Source organism: Nannospalax galili, unplaced genomic scaffold (genome assembly GCF_000622305.1).
Source record: "Nannospalax galili isolate Female #2095 unplaced genomic scaffold, S.galili_v1.0 scaffold290, whole genome shotgun sequence".
NCBI lineage: Eukaryota > Metazoa > Chordata > Mammalia > Rodentia > Spalacidae > Nannospalax > Nannospalax galili.
The window spans coordinates 226,877-247,243 of NW_008331486.1; the positions used below are offsets into that span (position 1 = coordinate 226,877).

At 42.7% G+C, this 20,367-nt stretch overlaps 1 protein-coding gene across 1 annotated transcript; it reads left to right on the forward strand.

Annotated features, from left to right (window-relative positions):
- The first annotated feature begins 19,075 nt into the window (after nt 1-19,075).
- On the forward strand, nt 19,076-20,035 carry LOC103728151 (olfactory receptor 1N2-like). Its single transcript, XM_008826276.1, has one exon. The coding sequence runs from the start codon at nt 19,076-19,078 to the stop codon at nt 20,033-20,035; it is 960 nt and encodes a 319-aa protein (XP_008824498.1).
- Nucleotides 20,036-20,367: the final 332 nt, after the last annotated feature.

The following is a 20,367-nucleotide window of genomic DNA, read 5'->3' on the forward strand; positions in this document are numbered from 1 at the left end:
TCTATGTGTCTGTTCTTGTGCTAGTACCATTATATTTTTATGATGATAGCTCTGCAATATAATTTGAGATCTGGTAGGGTGATCCCCCAACATTGTTCTTTTTGAACAAGGTTGTTTTGACTCTCCAGGGTCTTTTATATTTCATATGGATTTTAGGATGCTTTTCTTTAGCTCTGTGAAGAATATCATGATGACTTGGTTGATCTTACATTGAATCTATAGATTGTTTTTGGTAGGACTGTCATTTACAAAATATTAGGTCTACCAATTCATGAAAACAATAGGTCCTTCCATCACCTGGTGTCTTCCTGTACCTCTTTCTTTAAAGATTTAAAGTTTTCATTGTAAAGATCTTTAATTTCTTTTGGCAAGTTTATTCCTAAATATTTTTGAGGCCATTGTGAATGAGAGGGTTTCCATGTACTCTTTTCCAATTGAAAGGCTACTTATTTTTGTAAGTTGATTTTGTAACTCACCACTTTCCTGAAAGTGTTAATTTCTAGCTGTTTTGTGATGGAATTTTGGGGAAATTCTTATGTATAATATCAAATCATCTGCAAATAGTGATAATTTGACCTCTTCTAGTTAGTACTCCTTTGATTTACTTCTCTTGTCTTATTGCTCTAGCAAGAATTTCAAGCACTGTATTGAAAAGGAGTGGAGATAGTGTGCAGCCTTATCAAGATCCTGATTTTAATGAGACTGCTTCCAGTTTTTCTACATTCAGAATGATGTTGGATGTGGTTTTGTCATAGATAGATTTAATGTTGAAGCATGTTCACTCCAGTCCAGTTTCCTCTAGGACTTTTGACATAAATGCATATTAGATTTTGACAAAGGCCTTTTTCATATCTATTGAGATGACTGTGTGGTTTCTGTCTTCAAGTTCATGCATAGTAGTTATTACATTTGTCGACTTACATATATTGAATCATACCTAAATCTCTGGAGTAAAGCTGACTTGATCATGGTCAATGAGTTTTTTGATGTGTCTGTATTGTTTTCAAGTATTTTGTTGAGAATTTGGCAACTATGTTCATTAAGGATATGGACCTATAATTTTATTTTTGTTGTTTCATTACCTGATTTTGGTATTAGAGTGATACTGGCTTTATAGATGGTGTTTGGGAGTTCTCCTTCTGTTTCTATCTTTTTGACTAATTTAAGAATATTGGTTATAGATCTTTTTGACTGTGTTATAATTCTTCTGTGAGTCCATATGGGCCTGGGTATTTTTAGTCTGGAAGTTTTGCATTGCTGTTTCGTTTTCCTTATTTTTATTGGTATGATTAAGCTATTGGCCTCTTCTTAGTTTAACTTTGATGATTTCCATGAATTTAGAAATTTATCCATTTCTTTTAGATTTTCAAATTCAGTAGAGCATAGATTTTAAAGCATTCCCTTATAATGTTCTGGATGTGTGGGGGGGGTGTGGGTGTGGGTGTGTCTGTGTGTCTGTGTCTGTATCTGTTATGATGTTTCCCATTTCATCTCTGATTTTGTTGATTTGGATTTGTTCTTTCTTTCTGTTGGTTAACTGGGCTAAAGGTCTGTCTATCTTGTTTATCTTTTCAAAGAACCAGTTCTTGGATTCCTTGATTTTTGCATTGTTTTGTTTCTATTGCATTAATTTCTGATTTTTATTTCTTCTCTTCAGATAGGTTTTGGTTTGGTTTGTTCTCTCAGTTCTAGAGTCTGGAGTTACATTTTCAAATCATTTACACAAGCCTTTTCTGCTGTTGCATTGTAGGCACTAAGAGATATAAACTTCCCTCTTAGGACTGCTTTAACATGTCCCAGAGGTTTTGTTGTGTTGTATTCTGATTTTTCATTTAGTTCAAGTAATACTTTTCTTTCTTAGTTCCTTCTTTGAATCATTCATCATTTGGGAGTGTGTTTTTTAATCTCCATGAGTTTGTGTAGCTACTATAGAATCTTTTGTTGCTGCTTTTAAGCATTATTGCATTGTGGTCTGATCGAATGCATGGAATTATTTCAATATTTGTATTTGTTGAGACTTGTTTTGTGTATCAGTATGTGGTCAGTTTTACAGAAATTACTATGGGCTGTTGAGAAGAAAGTGCATTATTTGGTGCTTGGGTAGGATATTCTGTAGATGTTCGTTGGGTCCATTTCATGTAAGATGTCATTTAACTCAGATGTCTCTCTGCTTATTCTTTGCCCAGTTAACCTGTCTTTTGGAGACACTGAGGTACTGAAGTAATGTACTATTACTGAGAGTTGGGGTCAATCTGTGTTTTATAGTCCTGGTGTAGTCACCATCAGCGGCGGCCACTCCTCTATTCTCACAGGTGCCATTCTTTCATTCTCACGGGTGTTGAGGCTGCTCCTACACTCACCCTGGGCTGAGGCCGCTCTTCTGCTCGCCCTGTGCCACCTTACGTTGTCGCTGCTTCTGCCTGGTCCCAGACCCCAGGGCTGGTGAGGAGACTGTGTCAGCAGAGCCACATTGACACAGGAGACCAGGTTCAGTGACATAGGTCTGCTTTATTGCAGGGAGGCACAAGCTTATATAGAGGTAGTGGTCCAATCACAGCACAGCAAGTAGGATACTTTATTAGCATAACAGGTTTAGTGTCCTATCACTGTACAGCAAGTAGGATAACTTATTAGCATAACAGTCTTAGTGTCCTATTAGCATAACAGACTTAACATCCTATCACAGAATAGTGGGTAGGATGCCTTGATAGCATACTGGGTTTCAGATTACAGAGACTGGATTCCTGGAAACCACATGACCCTGACTGTTGCAATATCTAAGTGTTGCAATTTTGGATTCCAAGGGTCGTGATTAGGGAGTAGCGAGCTCTAGGCATCAGTCTCATGATCTGCCAATGGGAGCAAATGTCACAAGGCATTCCTTGTGGCTCCAGTGGTTGGGCCATTGCCTCAGGCCTGCTATATGGCTTTCAATAATACTTTCACCCTAGGCTCAAGTCTGTCTCCCACATCTCCCCCTTTTTTTATTTTTAAAGGTGAGGTATAGTTTAGAGTATACAGCATATTGGTATCAGTCCAGATACATCAAGGCAAAGCAGAATGGCTCAGGGGGTCATTGTATCAAGAGCTCCCTCCCTCAAGATGGTGAGCTTTCTTAAGAGCAGGTTGTGCCAACTCCATGCCAACCAGTGGGAGTCAAGATTCTTTGCCTCAACATTGTTGTCCCCACCTCAAGGGTTACCCAGCATAATGGACTGTGCCTGTCTTAGGTTGTCCCATCTCTCAGGATCTTACCCGTCATTGACTACCAGCCCTTGAAGGGTGGGTCCCTTTGTGTGGTTTGGGAGGGGGAGAGGCAGTACATCCAGTATTGGCTTGTTTAAAGGCCTCCTCAGGGGTCAAGAATTTGTTGAAACCTGTTGGAGGCCAATTATAGGCTGGTGAGGGCAAGGAACAGTGGGTCCTTTTTTGCAGAGACATGCCTGTCAAGATGTCAACAGCTAACTGAACCAGAGAAATGTGAGTTTTAACAAAATTAAGGAGATCCTTGACAATACAGAGTCCCAAAAATCAGGAGAAGAGTTAATATAATAAGGGGACCAGCTAAGGCAGACAGGAGCATGGTAGCCAAGGGGAGATTGAAAACATAGATTCATACCATCCTTGAGACTGATGTCTCAGTGTCTCTCACTCTAAGAGTCTTTTTCTGACTCTATCAAGTGATCTTTCTACAATTCCTGAATTATTAGCATAGAAACAACATTCTTCCCCCAAGGCTACACATAATCCCCCTTGTTGGAGGAGTATGAGATCAAGGCCTCTCCTGTTTTGTAAGACCATCTCAGCCAGTGAAGACAGGGGTTGTTGTAAATGGGAGACAGAATTCTCTAAGTCTGTTATGTCTGCATCTATGGCTCAGCTAAGAGCTTGGTAATTTTTGTCTTGAATAACAAGTGCAGAGGTGCTCATACCTACTGCACCAGCCATGCCCAAACTGAGAAGGACCATGGTGGTAGTAATGACTTACTTCCCTCTTATGTCGGGTGAAGGAAGACAGGGGAGAAGAAGGAGAAAGCCTGAGATCCATCTCCTCATCTGAAAGATAAGTAATCTTAGGAATTAGTTGCACCAGGACACACAATCCTTTGGTCCGGTTTAGAGTTAGGGCATGAACACAAGAGGTTAGGCCAGAGGAGCAGGCCCACCAGGAGGTATTGGGCAGTATAAGATAGTTGTCAATGGGTAGGATAGTCTTAGTGATATTACAAAGTGAGGAATAGGGAGTAGACACCTTGTTTCCATGGGGAACTATACAAAGTCCTGATCCCTGAACAGGGGGCAAAGTTAATTTTGGCACATCATGGTCACAATGGCATTCATGAACACAGGTAGTGTTAGTGAACTTGTCCAGGAGAGCTATGCCATCGTAAAATGGGGGCCTAGGGCTCAAACATAGCCAGCAATTATTGGTATAGTTGGGCTTAGAGGCATTAAGTGCAACAAAGACAGCTTTAACCAGACCCAAGGGTCCTGGTGCCAGGGCCCTTATTGCCATATCTCGGGTTTGATTGTAGCCTAGGGTGCCTGTGGTAATAGAAGTGTAGGTGGGGTTAGGAATTGGTGAAGGAGCCTGAAAGATCTGATTGGGTTCTATGGGCCTGGGAGGGTCGATATTGCAAGAAGTAATGAGCTGGATTGTGAACAAGAGCCCAGGATCCCAATAGGACTTATAAGATCTCATACCCCAGGTTTTCCCAGAGTCCCACCCAGCAGCCCTTTTTCTCCATTCTGTGAAGGAGATATTAAGAAGGGGACATCTTCTACTAGAGAGGCTTGATGAGCCCCAATTGGAGCAGGTTTCTGGTGCTTGCTTTAGGGTGATATAGTCATTCTTTGAGGGGGGGCCCAAGCGATGCCTCCAATAAACACATAAGACCAGGCAGGACAATTAAAGTCTGTAGGTCCCCCACATTTGCTCTTTTGATAGTTGGATCTATCATTACCTGAGCAAACATAAAGAGAGTTGCTGCAGGCAAGTTCTTCCTTCCAAGTCATTACCCCCAGTCCCTGTAGAGTGAGCATAAGCTTACTTGAAGTACAGGGAACAAGATATTGGGGGGTGTGACTTCTGATGTGGAGCTATTTCTCCACTGGCTACATTGACAATCCGCCGGGTAAGGTTGACGGGTTGGTGAGGGTTAACAAGACTTGCTAGTGCTTGAGAGTTAGCAATACTGATAACATAAATAATAAGGAACATAGACAAAGGTTTTCCTCTATATTGAGGACTTAGCTCAGCTAATGTCTCTGTGAAGTGAAATGTTCGAGGTCTCTCCAGGTTGGTGGCTTTTGTTGTCTGCGACGTTGGGTCAGTCTCTCAGTGGTTGAGAGGTGTGTCGCTTCCTCCAGGGTCAGGGCTGCCATCTCCATCTCTGGGGTTGGAGGTTGTGGAGGGAGTTTTTCCATCACAGGCAATTCTGATGTTCCAGGCTGGGATACAAATGGGGGCTGGAACATTATCTGGAAAGACACAAGTATAGCCTTGCCCTTGTGTTAATAATGGGTGTGAACCTTCCCATTCACTTGTGAGAGGGTCCTTCCATCTCACCATGGGGGCAGAAGTGGGCTGAGTGAATGCCCCCCATGCTTTATTGCTGGTGGGAGGCCATTGGAGTCAAGTTTCAGAAAATTTAATACAACAAGAGCTTGTTGTATAACAAAATTGGAGTCATTATAGCGGGAGCCTCTATCATTGTCTTCCCCTATTTTCTGTATTTGTTTAATGATTTTTGGTGGGAACAATCAACAATCCCTTAACCCTGAGGATTGTAAGGGATACCAGTTATATGCCTAATATTCCAGTCAAAGCAAAAATGGCCAAAGGTAACAGAGACATAACAAGGACCATTATCTGTTTTTATTTGCCAAGGAACTTCCATAAGGACCATGGCATATTTGACAGTCCTTATGGCATGAGTAGCCATCTCACCAGAGCAGGCCAATGCAAAATGGATATTGGAATGGGCATCAATAATATGATGGATATACTTGAGCTTGCCAAAAGGAGAAAAATGAGTGGCATCCATTTGCCATATCTTATTTGGGTCAAGACCTCTAGGGAGGGTCCCAGCAGGTTGTAATGGCCCCAGAGGTAGAAGAGGGGCACAAGAAGAGCATGCATGGACCAAATGTTCACAGCTCTAAATCGGCAAAGTAGGGAGGAGCCTATGTATAGCTTGGGGAGAAAGGTGGAAATGGGCGTGTAAGTCTCTAGCTTGTTGAATTAGGTTGGAATCTAGAGCAGCGCTCATGACCAATTTGTCAATGGTGGCATTTCCCTTTTCCAGAAACCCTGGAAGATTGGTGTGAGAGTGCAAGTGTTGAACATACCAAGGGGTAGAGCGCTGCTCGAGCAACAGTTGTAATGAGGAGAGCAATAAATCAAAGGGACTCTGGTGAGGCCAGAAGGCTGCAAAGGCCAGATGTTGTAGAGTCTGAACTACATAAGCTCTGTCAGAAAAAATATTACGGGGAGTTACAGGGATATCCTGAAAAACTGGCAATATGGCCGAGAGCTCTGCAAGCTGTACAGATCCCTGGAAAGGGAAAACCTTATGGGAGGAGAGCTGTCCTTCTTGGTAAATCACATAACCAAATTTATGTTATCTAGAATCAATAAAGATTAGAGGAGCTTTAGGAATAGGGTTACACTTTGGAAATGCCTGGGGAAATAAAGACAGGGGAAGCTGTCTTATTCTTTGAAAGAGTTTATGTTTAGGATAATGATTGTCATAATTTCCCTGATAGGCTAGCAGGAGAGCTTGGAAGCCAGGATTATCAAGGAACAGCGACTGGAGCAGGGGGAGTGGAAGGGGAAGAACCAAGGATTCCAGGTCACGGCCATACAGAAGGCGAGAGGTGTGAACAAGTTTAAGGGCTAGCAAAGTCCATACCTCAATAGCCGGGGTGACCTTATGAAGTTGATTCCATGAGAAGCAGATCCATATCAGGGGACCTTGGGTCTGCCAGAGTGCTCCCAGAGGGGTGTTCTTAGTACTGATAACTAGAGCTTGGATAGGAAATTTTGGTTGCATTCTGTTTATAAATGCCTGGGACAGGTGTGAATTGATTGTTGTAATAACATGCTGTGCCTCTGGAGAGAACTTGTGGGGAATGGAAACCATATCAGTACCCCACAAGAGGTCAAAGAGCAGTGTAAGCTCTTCTGTGGACATGGGTAAGAAACCCTGTATTCAATTTATATTGCCACAGAGGGTCTGTGCCTCTGAAAGGGTAAACTCATCTGGCAAGGTAAAAGCAGGAGCTATGGGGTGGATGACATCTTGGATAGAGTGGCCCAAAAAGGTATAAGAGGCAAATAACTGTATTTTATCTGCTGCACTAGTAAGACCCAATGCCTGGAGATTTGTCTTGAGTTTTTGAAAAGCTCCTTGCAAGGTCTTAGGATCCCTATGGGCAATGTCATCCATATAATTTAAAATATAAACCTCAGTCAGCAAAGGTCTACAGGCATGGGCCACACAATATTGGCAGATAGTAGGACTATTTTTCATGCCCTGAGGCAAAACCCTCCATTGGTAGCGCTGAACTGGAATATTATGGTTAGTAGCAGGTATAGAGAAGACAAAATAGGGCATATCATCATCATGAAGAGGAATAGAAAAGAAAAAGTCCTTAATATCTGGAAGAGTGGTAGGGTGAGGCATTCCTGGTTCAAGGGTCCCTAAAGGCTTCATGTTCTCATTAATAGCGCTTAGATCATGTAAAAGTCTCCACTTTCCTGATTTCTTTTGTATAACAAAAAAATGGGAGAATTATGAGGACTAAGTGAGGGCTCGATATGACCCAAGGATAACTGTTCCTGGACCAAGGAGATCAAATGAGCTAATTTATGTGAAGGAAGAGGCAACTGCTTCACCCATATGAGATCTGTTGTGTCCTACATTAGCCTGATGGGGCGGCTTGAGCAGAGGAGCAGTGGCCATTAGAATTGGGGGTGAGGGTGGGAGGCATTACCTGACCGTTGATCTACAATGTGGTCGTCACAGAAGGCCTTTGCATTGGTAGTTAGAACAACCTCCATATCACGGAGGATATATCTGCACCCCCCAGGTTGTGGGGAATCCTTGCAGCTAGGAGTGGTTTAATAGTGACTATATTGCCATTCAGGTCAGTCCAGACCATGGGACGTTGGACCTGTAAAGTATTTTGTATATCGGCCCCTGTATCAATCCAGCCTTTAAATTTATGACCATCTAGGAAAAGCTGCATTCTAGGTTTTTGCAGGTCAAAAGGTACCACCCATTGGACATGGGGGTGTATTTCCTTATTTCCTCTCTTTGGAGTGGGGCTGAGAGGTGCCCCATTAACCACTTAAAGGCACCTTTTGTATGGGTTTACCATCTGCATCCATCTTAGACCTTCACTCTCTTGCCCAATGAAAGCCCTTGTGGCATCTTGGACATTTTGAAGGGGGAACCTGACTTATTTTGGGCTTTTTCATAATCTTATTACAACAGGTACGTGACCAATGGCCCTGTCCCCCTGCAGGCGGTTACTGAGCTGTCGATGTGGAGTTTGGAACAGTTATGCTGAAAGAGGTATAGATGTTGGAGATCAGGCTTGTGAAGCATCAAAGGGAGGGAAGGATTATCAGTGCTGTTTATATGGTACTTTGAATTTAAAAATCTGTGGTTTCTGATCAATTGGCACTGTATGATCTATTATAATTAAGAAGAGACCAGCAATACTGAAGTGAAACCTCTGCTTTATTCAGAAAATTGATATTGATTATCTGAGGCATAAAAATGAACTGTGAGTAACATGAGACCAGAATCATTGAGGTGAAGTTTTTGGAGAAGTATTTTCTCAGGGTCAGCAATCAGAAACTGTAGTCCAGCCAAGGCCTGAATCTCAAACTGGAAGGAGGACTTGGCAATATTTTACAATCTCCTACACAGTTCTGGTGCTGAAGGCAGGAAGGGGTCATGGAGAGAATCTGAGGTTTTGCACCCTGAGAGGCCAGAATGACCCATTGGTGAAGTTGAAGCCTCATTTTCAGTAGAGACCTCAGCATATTGGACCATGGGACAAATACCAATGTCAGCAGCAAGTGTGGAGTGGAGCAAGACTGAGCCTCCAAGACAAACAGTGTGTACTGTGGCTTGCAGAGCCAGAGAAGCAGAGCTCCTCAAGTCCTTTGGGGCCGAGATGATCATGAGTGAATCCCAGATGTCTAGCCTTGAGCTACATTGCTGGATTTTGGGTTTGCTTAAGTGTTCCCAATTCTTCTTGCCCTGAGTTCCTACTTTGGGCTCCCTCAATGATGAATTGTGACCTGGGAATATGTAAGCCAAGTAAACCCTTTCCTCCACAAGCTGGTACTGATCAGAGTGTTGTGTCACAGCAATAAAAAATAATTCTTGGACACTTACTTAAGTGAATAACATTCACCTTCCTATTTAAGGAAGCAGTTTAAAACGTCTTCTTGGCTCATCCAACTTGACATCATCATTTACTTTGTGCTTTGGATACACTATTCAGTGAAATGAGGACCCCTTGAATGTAGGCACTGGCATGTTGTGATCCATAATATGATAATTGAGATGGGTACAAAGTGACTAACTATTAGGCAGCATATAGAATGTGACTACTCCTGAGAAAGGGATGGTTCATGTTCCAGGAAGGAAGGTGCAGATGGCTCAGGATTTCATCACATTACTCAGCATGGATGTTTCACGAAATTTTTGTCTTTTCCCTCCCTGGGGGACCCAAGAGTACCCTCTGAGCACTCTAAGATCTCCCAGTCCAGACAAGGATTAACACACTGACAAGCAATCCTGTTTGGATCTTGCATAGTTAATATGACTTTTGGGAGGGGGTGACTTACAAAAACATAGATTCTTATAGGCTTTTCCTTTTCCATATTTGAAATGCATTTGCCCCCCCATCTCATTCCACATTCACCCACGCTCAAAATGGAGGCCGCTCCACACCTTTTTCCCAGTGTGCTCTGCACTGCCCACGTTCACCCTGGATCAGCTCCAGCTTTTTGGAGGAGACTTTGGATTACACTAATGTCACCCAGATGTTCCTTTGAACCTGTAACAACAAGCCATGGTGAAACCTCCTTCCCACACTCTGCAGAAGGAGTCAAGCTGATTACCTCTTCCAGCCAATCGGTTGACATTAGCTGCTTGAAGGGGAGGGACTGAGGGTATACACAAGCCTGGAAAAACTTGAGGCCACTTTCTGGCCATTTTGTGTAGCTTTTGGGAAGCCACAAGGATTATGTTGGGTGTGGATAGGTTTAGCGTCCTATCACAGTACAGCAAGTAGGATAACTTATTAGCATAACAGACTTAGCATCCTATTAGCATAATAGATTTAACATCCTATCACAGAATAGTGGGTAGGATGCCTCATTAGCATACTGGGTTTCAGATTATAGAGCCTGGATTCCTGGAAACCACGTGACCCTGACTGTTGAAATATCTAAGTGTTGCAATTTTGGATTCTAAGGGTGGTGATTAGGGAATGGCAAGCTCTAGGCATCAGTCTCATGATCTGCCAATGGGAGCAAATGTCACTAGGCATTCCTTGTGGCTCCAGTGGTCCAGCCATTGCCTCGGGACTGTTGTATGGCTGTCAATAAGACTTTCACCCTAGGCTCAAGCCTGTCTCCCACATCTCCCCCTTTTTTATTTTTAAAGGTGAGGTATAGTTTAGAATATATAGTATATTGATATCAGTCCAGATACATCAAGGAAAAGTAGAATAGCTAATGGGGTCATTGTATTAAGAGCTCCATCTCTCAAGATGGCAAGTTTTCTTATGACCAGGTTGTGCCAACTCCATGCCAACCAGTGGGAGTCAAGATTCTTTGCCTCGGCATTGTTGTCCCCACCTCAAGGGTCACCCAGCATAATGGACTGTGCCTGTCTTAGGTTGTCCCGTCTCTCGGGATCTTACCCGTCATTGACTACCAGCCCTTGAAGGGTGGGTCCCTTTGTGTGGTTTGGCAGAAGGAGAGGCAGTACATCCAGTACTGGCTTGTTTAAAGGCCTCCACGGGGGTCAAGAATTTATTGGAAACCATCGGAGGCCAATTATAGGTTGGTAAGGGCAAGGAACAGTGAGTCCTGGTTTGCAGAGACATGCCTGTAAAGATCTGGAGTTGGGGCAACAGCTAACTGAACTAGCCTTAACAAAATTAGCAAGTCAGGGTCCAAAAATTAGGAGATACCAGTAATGGCTATAGTCTCTGCTTGTGAAGTGAGATACTCAAGGTTGTCCCAGGTTATTGGGTGTGCCATTGGAGCTGGTCACTTTTGTTGTCTGCGACGCCAGGTTGGTCTCTCAGTGGTTGAGAGGTGTGTCGCTTCCTCCAGGGCCAGGGCTGCTGTCTCTGGGGTCAGTGGTTGTGGAGGGAGGTTTTCCATCGCAGGTAATTCTGATGTTCCAGGCTGGGATCCAAATGGGGGCTGGAAAATTATCTGGAAAGACACAAGCATAGCCTTGCCCTTGTGTTAACAACAGGTGTCAATAATATGATGGATATATTTAAGCTTGCCAAAGGAAGGGAAGTAACGTCCATCTGCCAGATCTTGTTAGGGCAGGTGTGAGACCAATGACCCTGTCCTCCACAAGCCCAAAATTTGCCCTTGTCTGTCTTGGCCTGTGTCTGGTGATCAGCCAGTGCCTCAGTGAGAGCTGTGGCATGAGCTCAAGTGATCCCCACATCCCAACAGGCCAGAATCCATTCAGAGACATCCTTGTGTCTAACGGGTCCTATGGCAAGGCAACACTCAGTAGAGGAGCCTTCATATACAAGATCCTTGAGCAAAGCATCTCTGGCCCCCCGATGGCTGATTTTCCTATTAACTCTTTGTTGGCACCTTTCAACGAAGTCAGAGAAACACTCAACTGGTTTGTGTATCAATCTGGTCAATTTGGTATCTTCACGAGTCGGCATATTTCGGAAATCATGGAGCACACAAAGCCTCACTTGTTCAAAGTAGCGAGGAGGTCCCTGTGCCTGGGCTTGTGGGGTTTCAAAAGTGACACTCCCTACCAAGGTGTCAAACCCAATGTTTTGGATATTGGCATTTCTATTGCACTCTGCCTCTTATTCGCATTCATCCTGATAAGCAGCCTTCCATAAGAGAAAATCACCTCCCTGTAGACAGGCACAGGCAATATTCTGCCAGTCATAGGGGGTGTTGGCCACATGGCTGATTGTATCTAATAGCTGACCAAACCAAGGGGAATGAATGCCATCCTCAATGGCTGCCTTACGCAGCTTTTTAAAAGTATCATGAGAATATGGATTCTAGACATTAGGGTTCTGTAGCCCTGATTGATGGTAACTTGGAAAAACTGTGGAAAATCACCCATTGTATCATAGGAGAGGGGCCTAGGCTGGGGAGGGGCTTCCAGTCCTCCTCTGGAAGGGAGGGGTAGATGGACTGGGGGGAAACTTCCTTAGAGCTAGTGCAAGACGGTGGAAAGTAGCCATTTCCCCATAATGGTAGAGCGGAGACTGCCTTAACTTCCCGTTTATCAGCAGTCATCTTTTCTGCATCAGAAGAGAAATCAGTTAGTGTGGTTTTGACTGGAAACGCCTGGGACAAGCCGTTCTCACTATCCTGTTGCTTTATTTGTTTAATCTATGTTTTTTAGTATGAGATTATTCTGCCCAGGGCCATTGGGGAGGGGGGGAACTCCCTGAAGCGAGGCCAGAATGGCAGTCACAATGGGGTAGAATGGCCCAGATAATGAACACCCATCCCTGACTTCTCTCTTCCTGGCCATAAATAGCACAGGAGCCCATTGCTCTGGATCCCAACAGCAGGAATCTATAAACCAAGGAGCAAGAGCTAGAACTTCATCTAATATCTTAGTTACTTCCTTCACTATTACCCTAATTTGCCTACTTCTAAGGAGGAAAACCAGTGCAGTGGCATGGGGGCCAGCAGCAGTTGGATTACTATTCCCCATACTGGAGGTCACTCACCCTGCTAGACGTACCCAAAAGGACTCAGGAGCTGTTCGGGAAGAGGATTGGTGGAGACAGAAATGACATGCCAAACTGAAGACTGCGAGCCAGAAGAACGAAAGCAGCAATCAACCATGGGCAGATATCTGGCAAAAAGCACACCGGATACCCAAAGTGTTACAAACCAAGTGTTACAGCCTCGTGGGTTCGGGCTTTTCGTGCCCCACATTGGGCACCATCTGTGGTGACTGCCAGGGGCGGCCGCTCCTCCATTCTCATGGGTGCCACTCTTTCATTCTCATGGGCATCAAGGCTGAACTTCTGCTCACCCTGGGCTGAGGCCTCTCTTCTTTCTACCTGCCCTGGGCTGAGGTTGCTCTTCTGCTCACCATGTGCTGAGGCAGCTCTTATGCTTGCCCTGTGCTGCCTCCTGTCTTTGCTGCTTCTGCCCGGTCCCGGACCCCAGGGCTGGTGAGGAGACTGTGTCAGCGGAGCCTCATTCAGACACAGGAGACCAGGTTCAGTGACACAGGACTGCTTTATTGCAGGAAGGCACAAGCTTATATATGGGCAGTGGTCCAATCACAGCACAGCAAGTAGGATACCTTATTAGCATAACAGACTTAATGTCCTAGCACAGAATAGTGGGTAGGATGCCTCATTAGCATACTGGGTTTCAGATTACAGAGTCAGGATTCCTGGAAACCACATGACCCTGATTATTGCAATATCTAAGTGTTGTGATTTTGGATTCCAAGGATGGTGTTTAGGGAGTGGCAAGCTCTAGGCATCAGTCTCATGATCTGCTAATGGGAGCAAATGTCACAAGGCATTCCTTGTGGTTCCAGCAGTCCGACTGTTGAGTCAGGCCTGCTGTATGGCTGGCTGTCAATAAGACTTTCACCCTAGGCTCAAGCCTGTCTCCTGCAGTGCCTGAATGTAGGTAAGTGCACCCATGCCATGCAATGCCCATGGAGGTCAGACGAGGTTGTCAGATCCCCTGTGAATGGGGTTATGGACAGTTGTTAGCTGCCATGTGGGTTCTAGGATTTGTTCGCTTCTGGAATTTTCCATTTAATATATTTAGGCCTGTGGTTGGCCACAGGCAACTGAATACATAGAAAACAAAACCAGTGATAAACATGAGACTGATATACACTGATCAGTGGAATATTTCCAGCAGAGAATGAATGAAGCAGCTCAGTGCTTCCTTGAACAGACCCAAGTCTGCCTTGCACATCAGGGGAGCCTCATTTCCGAAGTGGCGACACTGATTGGCAGGTAGAGTCCCCGACTCTGGGGCTAATGTATCCTTACAGCAAGCCATTTATTTAAAAAGTCAGAAGTGTTTTTTGTTTGTTTGTTTGTTTGTTTGTTTGTTTTTAACTTATCTGGTCATTCTTTTACATGTTTTTTAATTATTTTTATTATATTTGTACGACTGTATTGCCTGCATGGATGTGAGTGCACCTCTGTCATGTAACACCACCAAGGTCAGAAGAAGAGTTCAGATTCCCCTGGAACTGGAGTTAAGGATGATTCATAGCTGCCATTTGAGCGCTGAAAATTGAACCAGGGTCCTCTTAAACATTACAAGGAATGGCAGTCACTTAAGATTTCGCAGTTAGATACAAAGATTTAGGCACAATAAGACAAAAAACAGGACATATAGCTTTTAGCTGGCTCTACCAAGCTGCTGTTTATAAAGTAGCATATTTGAACTTTTACTCAGTGTTACCAGGGCCTATCTGGCAATTTATTGGCCACAATGTTTTATTTCATAGGGGTAAAAGCATAGTAAACTTATAGCTTTTAGCTCATTAGTAAACCTTTAACTTGGCCTATTCTTTCACCTAGTGATAGCTGAGTTATTTGTTCAGGACAGGAGGTGGGCTGAGGGCTGTTGACCAAGATGCTTTCTCTCAGACAAGGGGCTTAAACTTTTGACCTGGCCACAGTTCTCCTGCTAGATCTGCAGTGTTCTGCAAAACATGGACCTGAGGGATTCTATTTTCAGCACCCTTCCCTTCAGCAGAGAGTGTAGCTTGGACATTAAAAGTTTTAGGCTCATCTCTCACTAGGGCATGCCATCCAGGTTTCCTATACTTCCTGATCATTTACCTGTCTTACCCATGCACTTAATCACAAGAATTGAGGCTATCTGTTATAGTTATCCCTTGTCTATATTATATTTATGTTGGGTGAGTTTTGTTTTAATATTCTCATGTATTAAGATTAAAAGGAGCATTGTAGAGGGAATCACAACTGAGGAAACATTTTGTCTTATCCTTATTTATAGAAAAAGATCTTGGCTATAAGGTCTTAGATGTTGAGTGGGATGAGATCTGTGGATTCTTGAGAAGTGGGAGTATTGTGAATGTGGGAGGATGTAAATAATTTGTGACAGGATGAGGCTGTATTCATTTCAAGATGACAAAAATGATTTGAGAGTCTTCCTATTAAGCAATAGACATAATTTTCTCGTTTTAGTGACTGGCATGCATCTTGTGGTTTGTTTGTCCAATAAAAGGCAAAGAAAATGAAAGTCTGAGATTTCTGTAAGCTGGGATGCAAAGCTTATGAAATCATTTAACTTGTACTATAACCTATTAGTGTTTACTGTCGGGGCCCTGCTGTCCTACCGTGGCCCACCCTAAGGTTTTAGAAATACCAGTGATGGATGTTCAGATCTAATAAATGTAAAATACATGAGTTATTGAGAAAAGTTGTGATGTATGTTTATAATTGTAAAAAAAATTAGAGTATAGGCTGATTTTTTGCCTCCCATTTTATCATAAAATAAATTTTGGGCTTAACACTTTAAGTTAAATATTTTCACACCATTTTAATTCATGTTCTCAACTCTAATATCCATTTTAAATTTATAGATACTTGATTAGGAAAAAAGGACAAAAACATAAGAATAATTACTCATATTTAAAAGTCAGAAGAGACATGCAGAAGAAACAGTGACAGATTGCTGGCCTAGCACGTGAGACCCTCAGTTTGACCCCTAGCATTTCAAAAACTCAGATGAAATAGAAGTTTAATGCTGCTAATAAGAGAAGAAATTCAACAGCTGATTACTTTGTAAGTATGAAGACATCAGTGGCTCAAACTTAACCCTAGTGATCCAACATTTGTGCTGAGATGAAGCACAGTGGTTAAGAGGATGGTCTTTAGAGCCATGCAGACATGTGAAAAAAATCTACTCTGACTAAAAATTATGTCATCTTAGCCAAGTCATTATCCTCACTGGACATTTATTTCCTCACCTGTAAAATTATTTCCAATATTATAAGCTTGTTTATTGCTTGAGACCACATCCTGAACATGATCAGTAAGAAGTTTCTGGTGCTAACAGAAATATGGATGATTTTCTAGCGTCAGTGATGAGTGGGGTTTCATGGCTGATACACTTTAAACAGGCTGCATCACTGAAGACTTTTGGACTTTTTGAGTGGGTGCTTCCTACAATACTTCTCTGTTTAGGGAAATTAGAATTGGCTATGTTATAACTTGCATTCTCAATTTCTTCTTCTATTTAAGTTTAGCCTGAACAAACCACAGGAACAAATTTTCAAGTTCACAGGTAGGTGTTCCCAGGAGAGTTGCTAGTCAGGCTACAGTGCACTATATTTCAGCAAGGGATTCACAATCATACTCCAGAGACATGCACCTAGAAGCTTAAGCCTTGGGGAAGAGGTGCCCCAAATCCCATAGATTTGTCAGAGCAGGCTGCAAAATAACATGGAGGTTGGATTTAATGAGCACTTTGGGGATGATCTACTAGGAGCCTTTATAGCCCCAAGAAATTTTCTTGTCCTTTTTGACTTGAAGAAGCAGAAATTGACTCACATGCCCCTGATATCCCTAATGAACAAGGGACTCTTTAGACCCCAACTTCACTGAGTCACAAACATCTCTAAGAGGTCCTCACTGAAAATTTTCCAACTGAAAGACAGAACTTCAGAATTTGATAATATTTGAAATTGATCACTACTTTGACAGGTGAGAAACTGGAAAGGGTAAGACTCACTTGAAAGCATGCTTGAATGCACACACACACACACACACACACACACACACACACACACACCTTCCCAAACAAATTACATGAAATAATTCTAGAACTACATAATCTGAGACTTTAAGTTCAGGATCTTCTCTGTTAACCACAGGCAAATGGAGAATTTAAATATTCACAAAGCTTTTAAGGTCACAGATTCACAAATGTAGTATAATGAGCCTCTCACACCAGCTTCCTCTAAATCCAAGGAGAACAGAATGTAGTAACTAGTTTTCAGATAAGAAAACAAAGTCCTGATACCTTTCACTTTCCTGTTCTCTAGTGAAAATTAAGTATCAGAAGCCAGGTGTGGTGATGGCGCACGCTTTTAATCCCAGCACTCTGCAGTTAGAAGCAGGTGGATCTCTGTAAGTTCCAGTGCAACTGGGGCTACATGGAGAATCTGTCTCAAACAGACCAAAAAGAAATCAGGGTTTTAAATATCAATTGCCATAATAGATGAAAACATGAACATGTAAAAAGGAAAATGGATGTGGGAAAAGGAATTTGATGGAGGACTAAGACCCCCTTCATTTTATTTATTTTTAAATTATTTTATGTGTATGAATGCTTTGCCTATATGTACATAAGTGCACCCATGCTGTGCAGTGCCCCTGGAGGCCAGAAATAGCATCGAATTTCCTGGGTCTGGAGTTACAGATAATTGTTAGCTGTGATGTAGGTACTGGAAACTGAACCTGGGTCCTCTGCAAGAGCAGCCAGTGTTCTAAACCACGGAGGCATCTCTCTAGCAGAAAATGTTATTTATTTTTATGTGCGAGTGTCTTGCCTCCAGGTAAGTGCACCCTGTGCATGCAGTGCCAGCAGAGGCCAGAGGTAAATAAAGATCCCCTGGAAGTGGAGTCACACATGATTGTGAGACATCATGTTGTTGCTAAGAATCCTACCCAGGGCTTCAGCAAAAGCAGCAAGTGCTCTTAACTTCTAAGTCATCTATCTCTCCAAGCCCCTGTATGTTATAAAAATATATTTTATTGAATTTTTAAAAATTTCATACAATATATATTTTAGTTTATATCTTATTTTAGTAATTTGTGAATTTTTGCAATTTTCATGCAATTTAATTTGGCAGTATTTATATCCCCTATCCCCTCTCCTATCCCCAACTCTGCTTATTGCCCCCTACCCAATATAATGTGCTGTATTATACATGTAATGTATAATATATATTATATATGTATATTTTTATATAATAGGGCCTGTGTACTTTAATTTGTGTCTCCAAATATTGCTCCATGTGAGTCCATCCTTCCGTGTCTAAACAAACCCATGATAGCCAATGATATAGAGTAGTTAAAATCTCCCATGTGAAAAGAGCACAGGACTAGAATTTTACAAAACTTTTGAAGAAGTAATACCAATACTACCGTATTATTCCATGGAATAGAAAATGAAGGAACACGCCCTGTGACTTTTGAAGGCATCCTAACATTGCGGGGTGGTGGGATGTCACTGCCTTCAGTCCACATGACAAATGCTACCACGTAGGGAAAAGGAATGCTTTGAATGGATGGGATTAAGTTCCAAAGACTAGGAAGCACCTTATCTTTTCCTTCAAAGTCACTTTCACTGTCTACACATATTATAATATACACATATGCTTGTGTTTATGTGTGCATTTGTACATCTGTGTGCACACAAGTACATTGGGAAAGAGCAAGAGAGATGATGGAGATCAATACCTTCTTTCTAAAGCACAAGCTCAGCAACAAAGTCAAGCTTAATCTCCATGTGCTGGCCTCTCTAATCAAATGAATCACCTTTCTCTAGATCCTTTTAGAGCATAGAAAGCAAAATTTGTATTTGAGTTCATATTAATTTTTTCAAAGTATCTATGAGTATTTCATTCACAGTGAGAGCAGAGATGTTTATGGGCAAGAGCCATGCATTCTCCTTTTTCACACTGAATAAATCTGGCAATAAAATACACTACATAGTATAAATTAATCTAATAATTGAGTAAAATTTGAATATTTTTAATTGCACAGATAACAAGAACTACACAGAATGAGAAAACCAAGCCGACTGAACCAATCTGTTGCTCCAGACTTCCTCCTTCTAGGACTCTCAGAGCAGCCGGAGGAGCAGCCTCTTCTATTTGGAATCTTCCTGGGCATGTACCTGGTTGCCATGGTGGGGAACTTGCTCATCGTCCTGGTCATCAGCTCTGATGCACACCTTCATACTCCCATGTACTTCTTTCTGGCTAATCTGTCCTTAACTGATGCTTGTTTCATTTCTGCCTCAGTCCCCAAAATGCTAATCAACATTCATAGCCAGAGTCAGACTGTCTCTTATTCTGGGTGCCTTACACAGCTGTATTTCCTCCTGGTGTTTGGTGGACTTGACAGTGGTCTCCTGGCTGTGATGGCATATGACCGTTATGTGGCCATCTGCCATCCACTCCATTACAGCACAGTTATGAATCCCCAACTCTGTGCACAAATGCTATGTATGTGCTTGGTGCTGACTAACTGTCCCGCCCTGATGCACACACTGTTGATGACACGTGTGGCTTTCTGTGCTCAGGTAATCATTCCCCACTTCTACTGTGATCCCAGTGCTCTGCTGAAGCTTGCCTGCTCTGACACCCATATTAATGAGTTGATGATCATCACCATGGGTTTGATATTCCTCACTGTTCCTCTCATGCTAATCGTCTTCTCCTATGTCCGCATTTCCTGGACTGTGTTGGGCATCCCGTCTCCTGGTGGGCGATGGAAGGCCTTTTCTACCTGTGGCTCTCATCTCACAGTGGTTCTGCTGTTCTATGGGTCTCTGATGGGTGTGTATTTACTTCCCCCATCAGTTCGATCTACAGAGAGGGAGAGCAGGGCTGCCATTCTCTATAATGTCTTGATTCCCATGCTAAACCCATTCATCTATAGCTTGAGGAATAAAGACATGAAACAGGTTTTGTTCAAACTTGTTGATGGTAGGAAGACATTCTTCTTACCGTGTCTCTGATGATTAACCCTCGTGATGTGATCAAACCATGTTCTTCATCACTTCATCACATAACAAAAAGATATTTTCCTCCCTATATTGTGAGCTGAGTTGAAATGTTATTCTGCGATGTATTTGTTGATATCAGTAAGACAACTGTTACTAAAAACAGAGCATTATCCCTGATCCTCAGCTTTAACATCACCATGTCATCCATGATGATCTCAGGTGCATGATGTCCAGGCCTGGAGCTAAGGAGTTCTACTCCAGTAAAGCAAGCACTGAAAGAGGTGGAAGGGCAAGGAAATGAACACGGTCCATCTACACTGTCACTCACTGATCAACATATCGTG

Excerpts from the sequence above, each read along its gene's own strand:
- LOC103728151 (XM_008826276.1), top strand. The coding sequence starts at position 19,076 with ATGAGAAAACCAAGCCGACTGAACCAATCTGTTGCTCCAGACTTCCTC.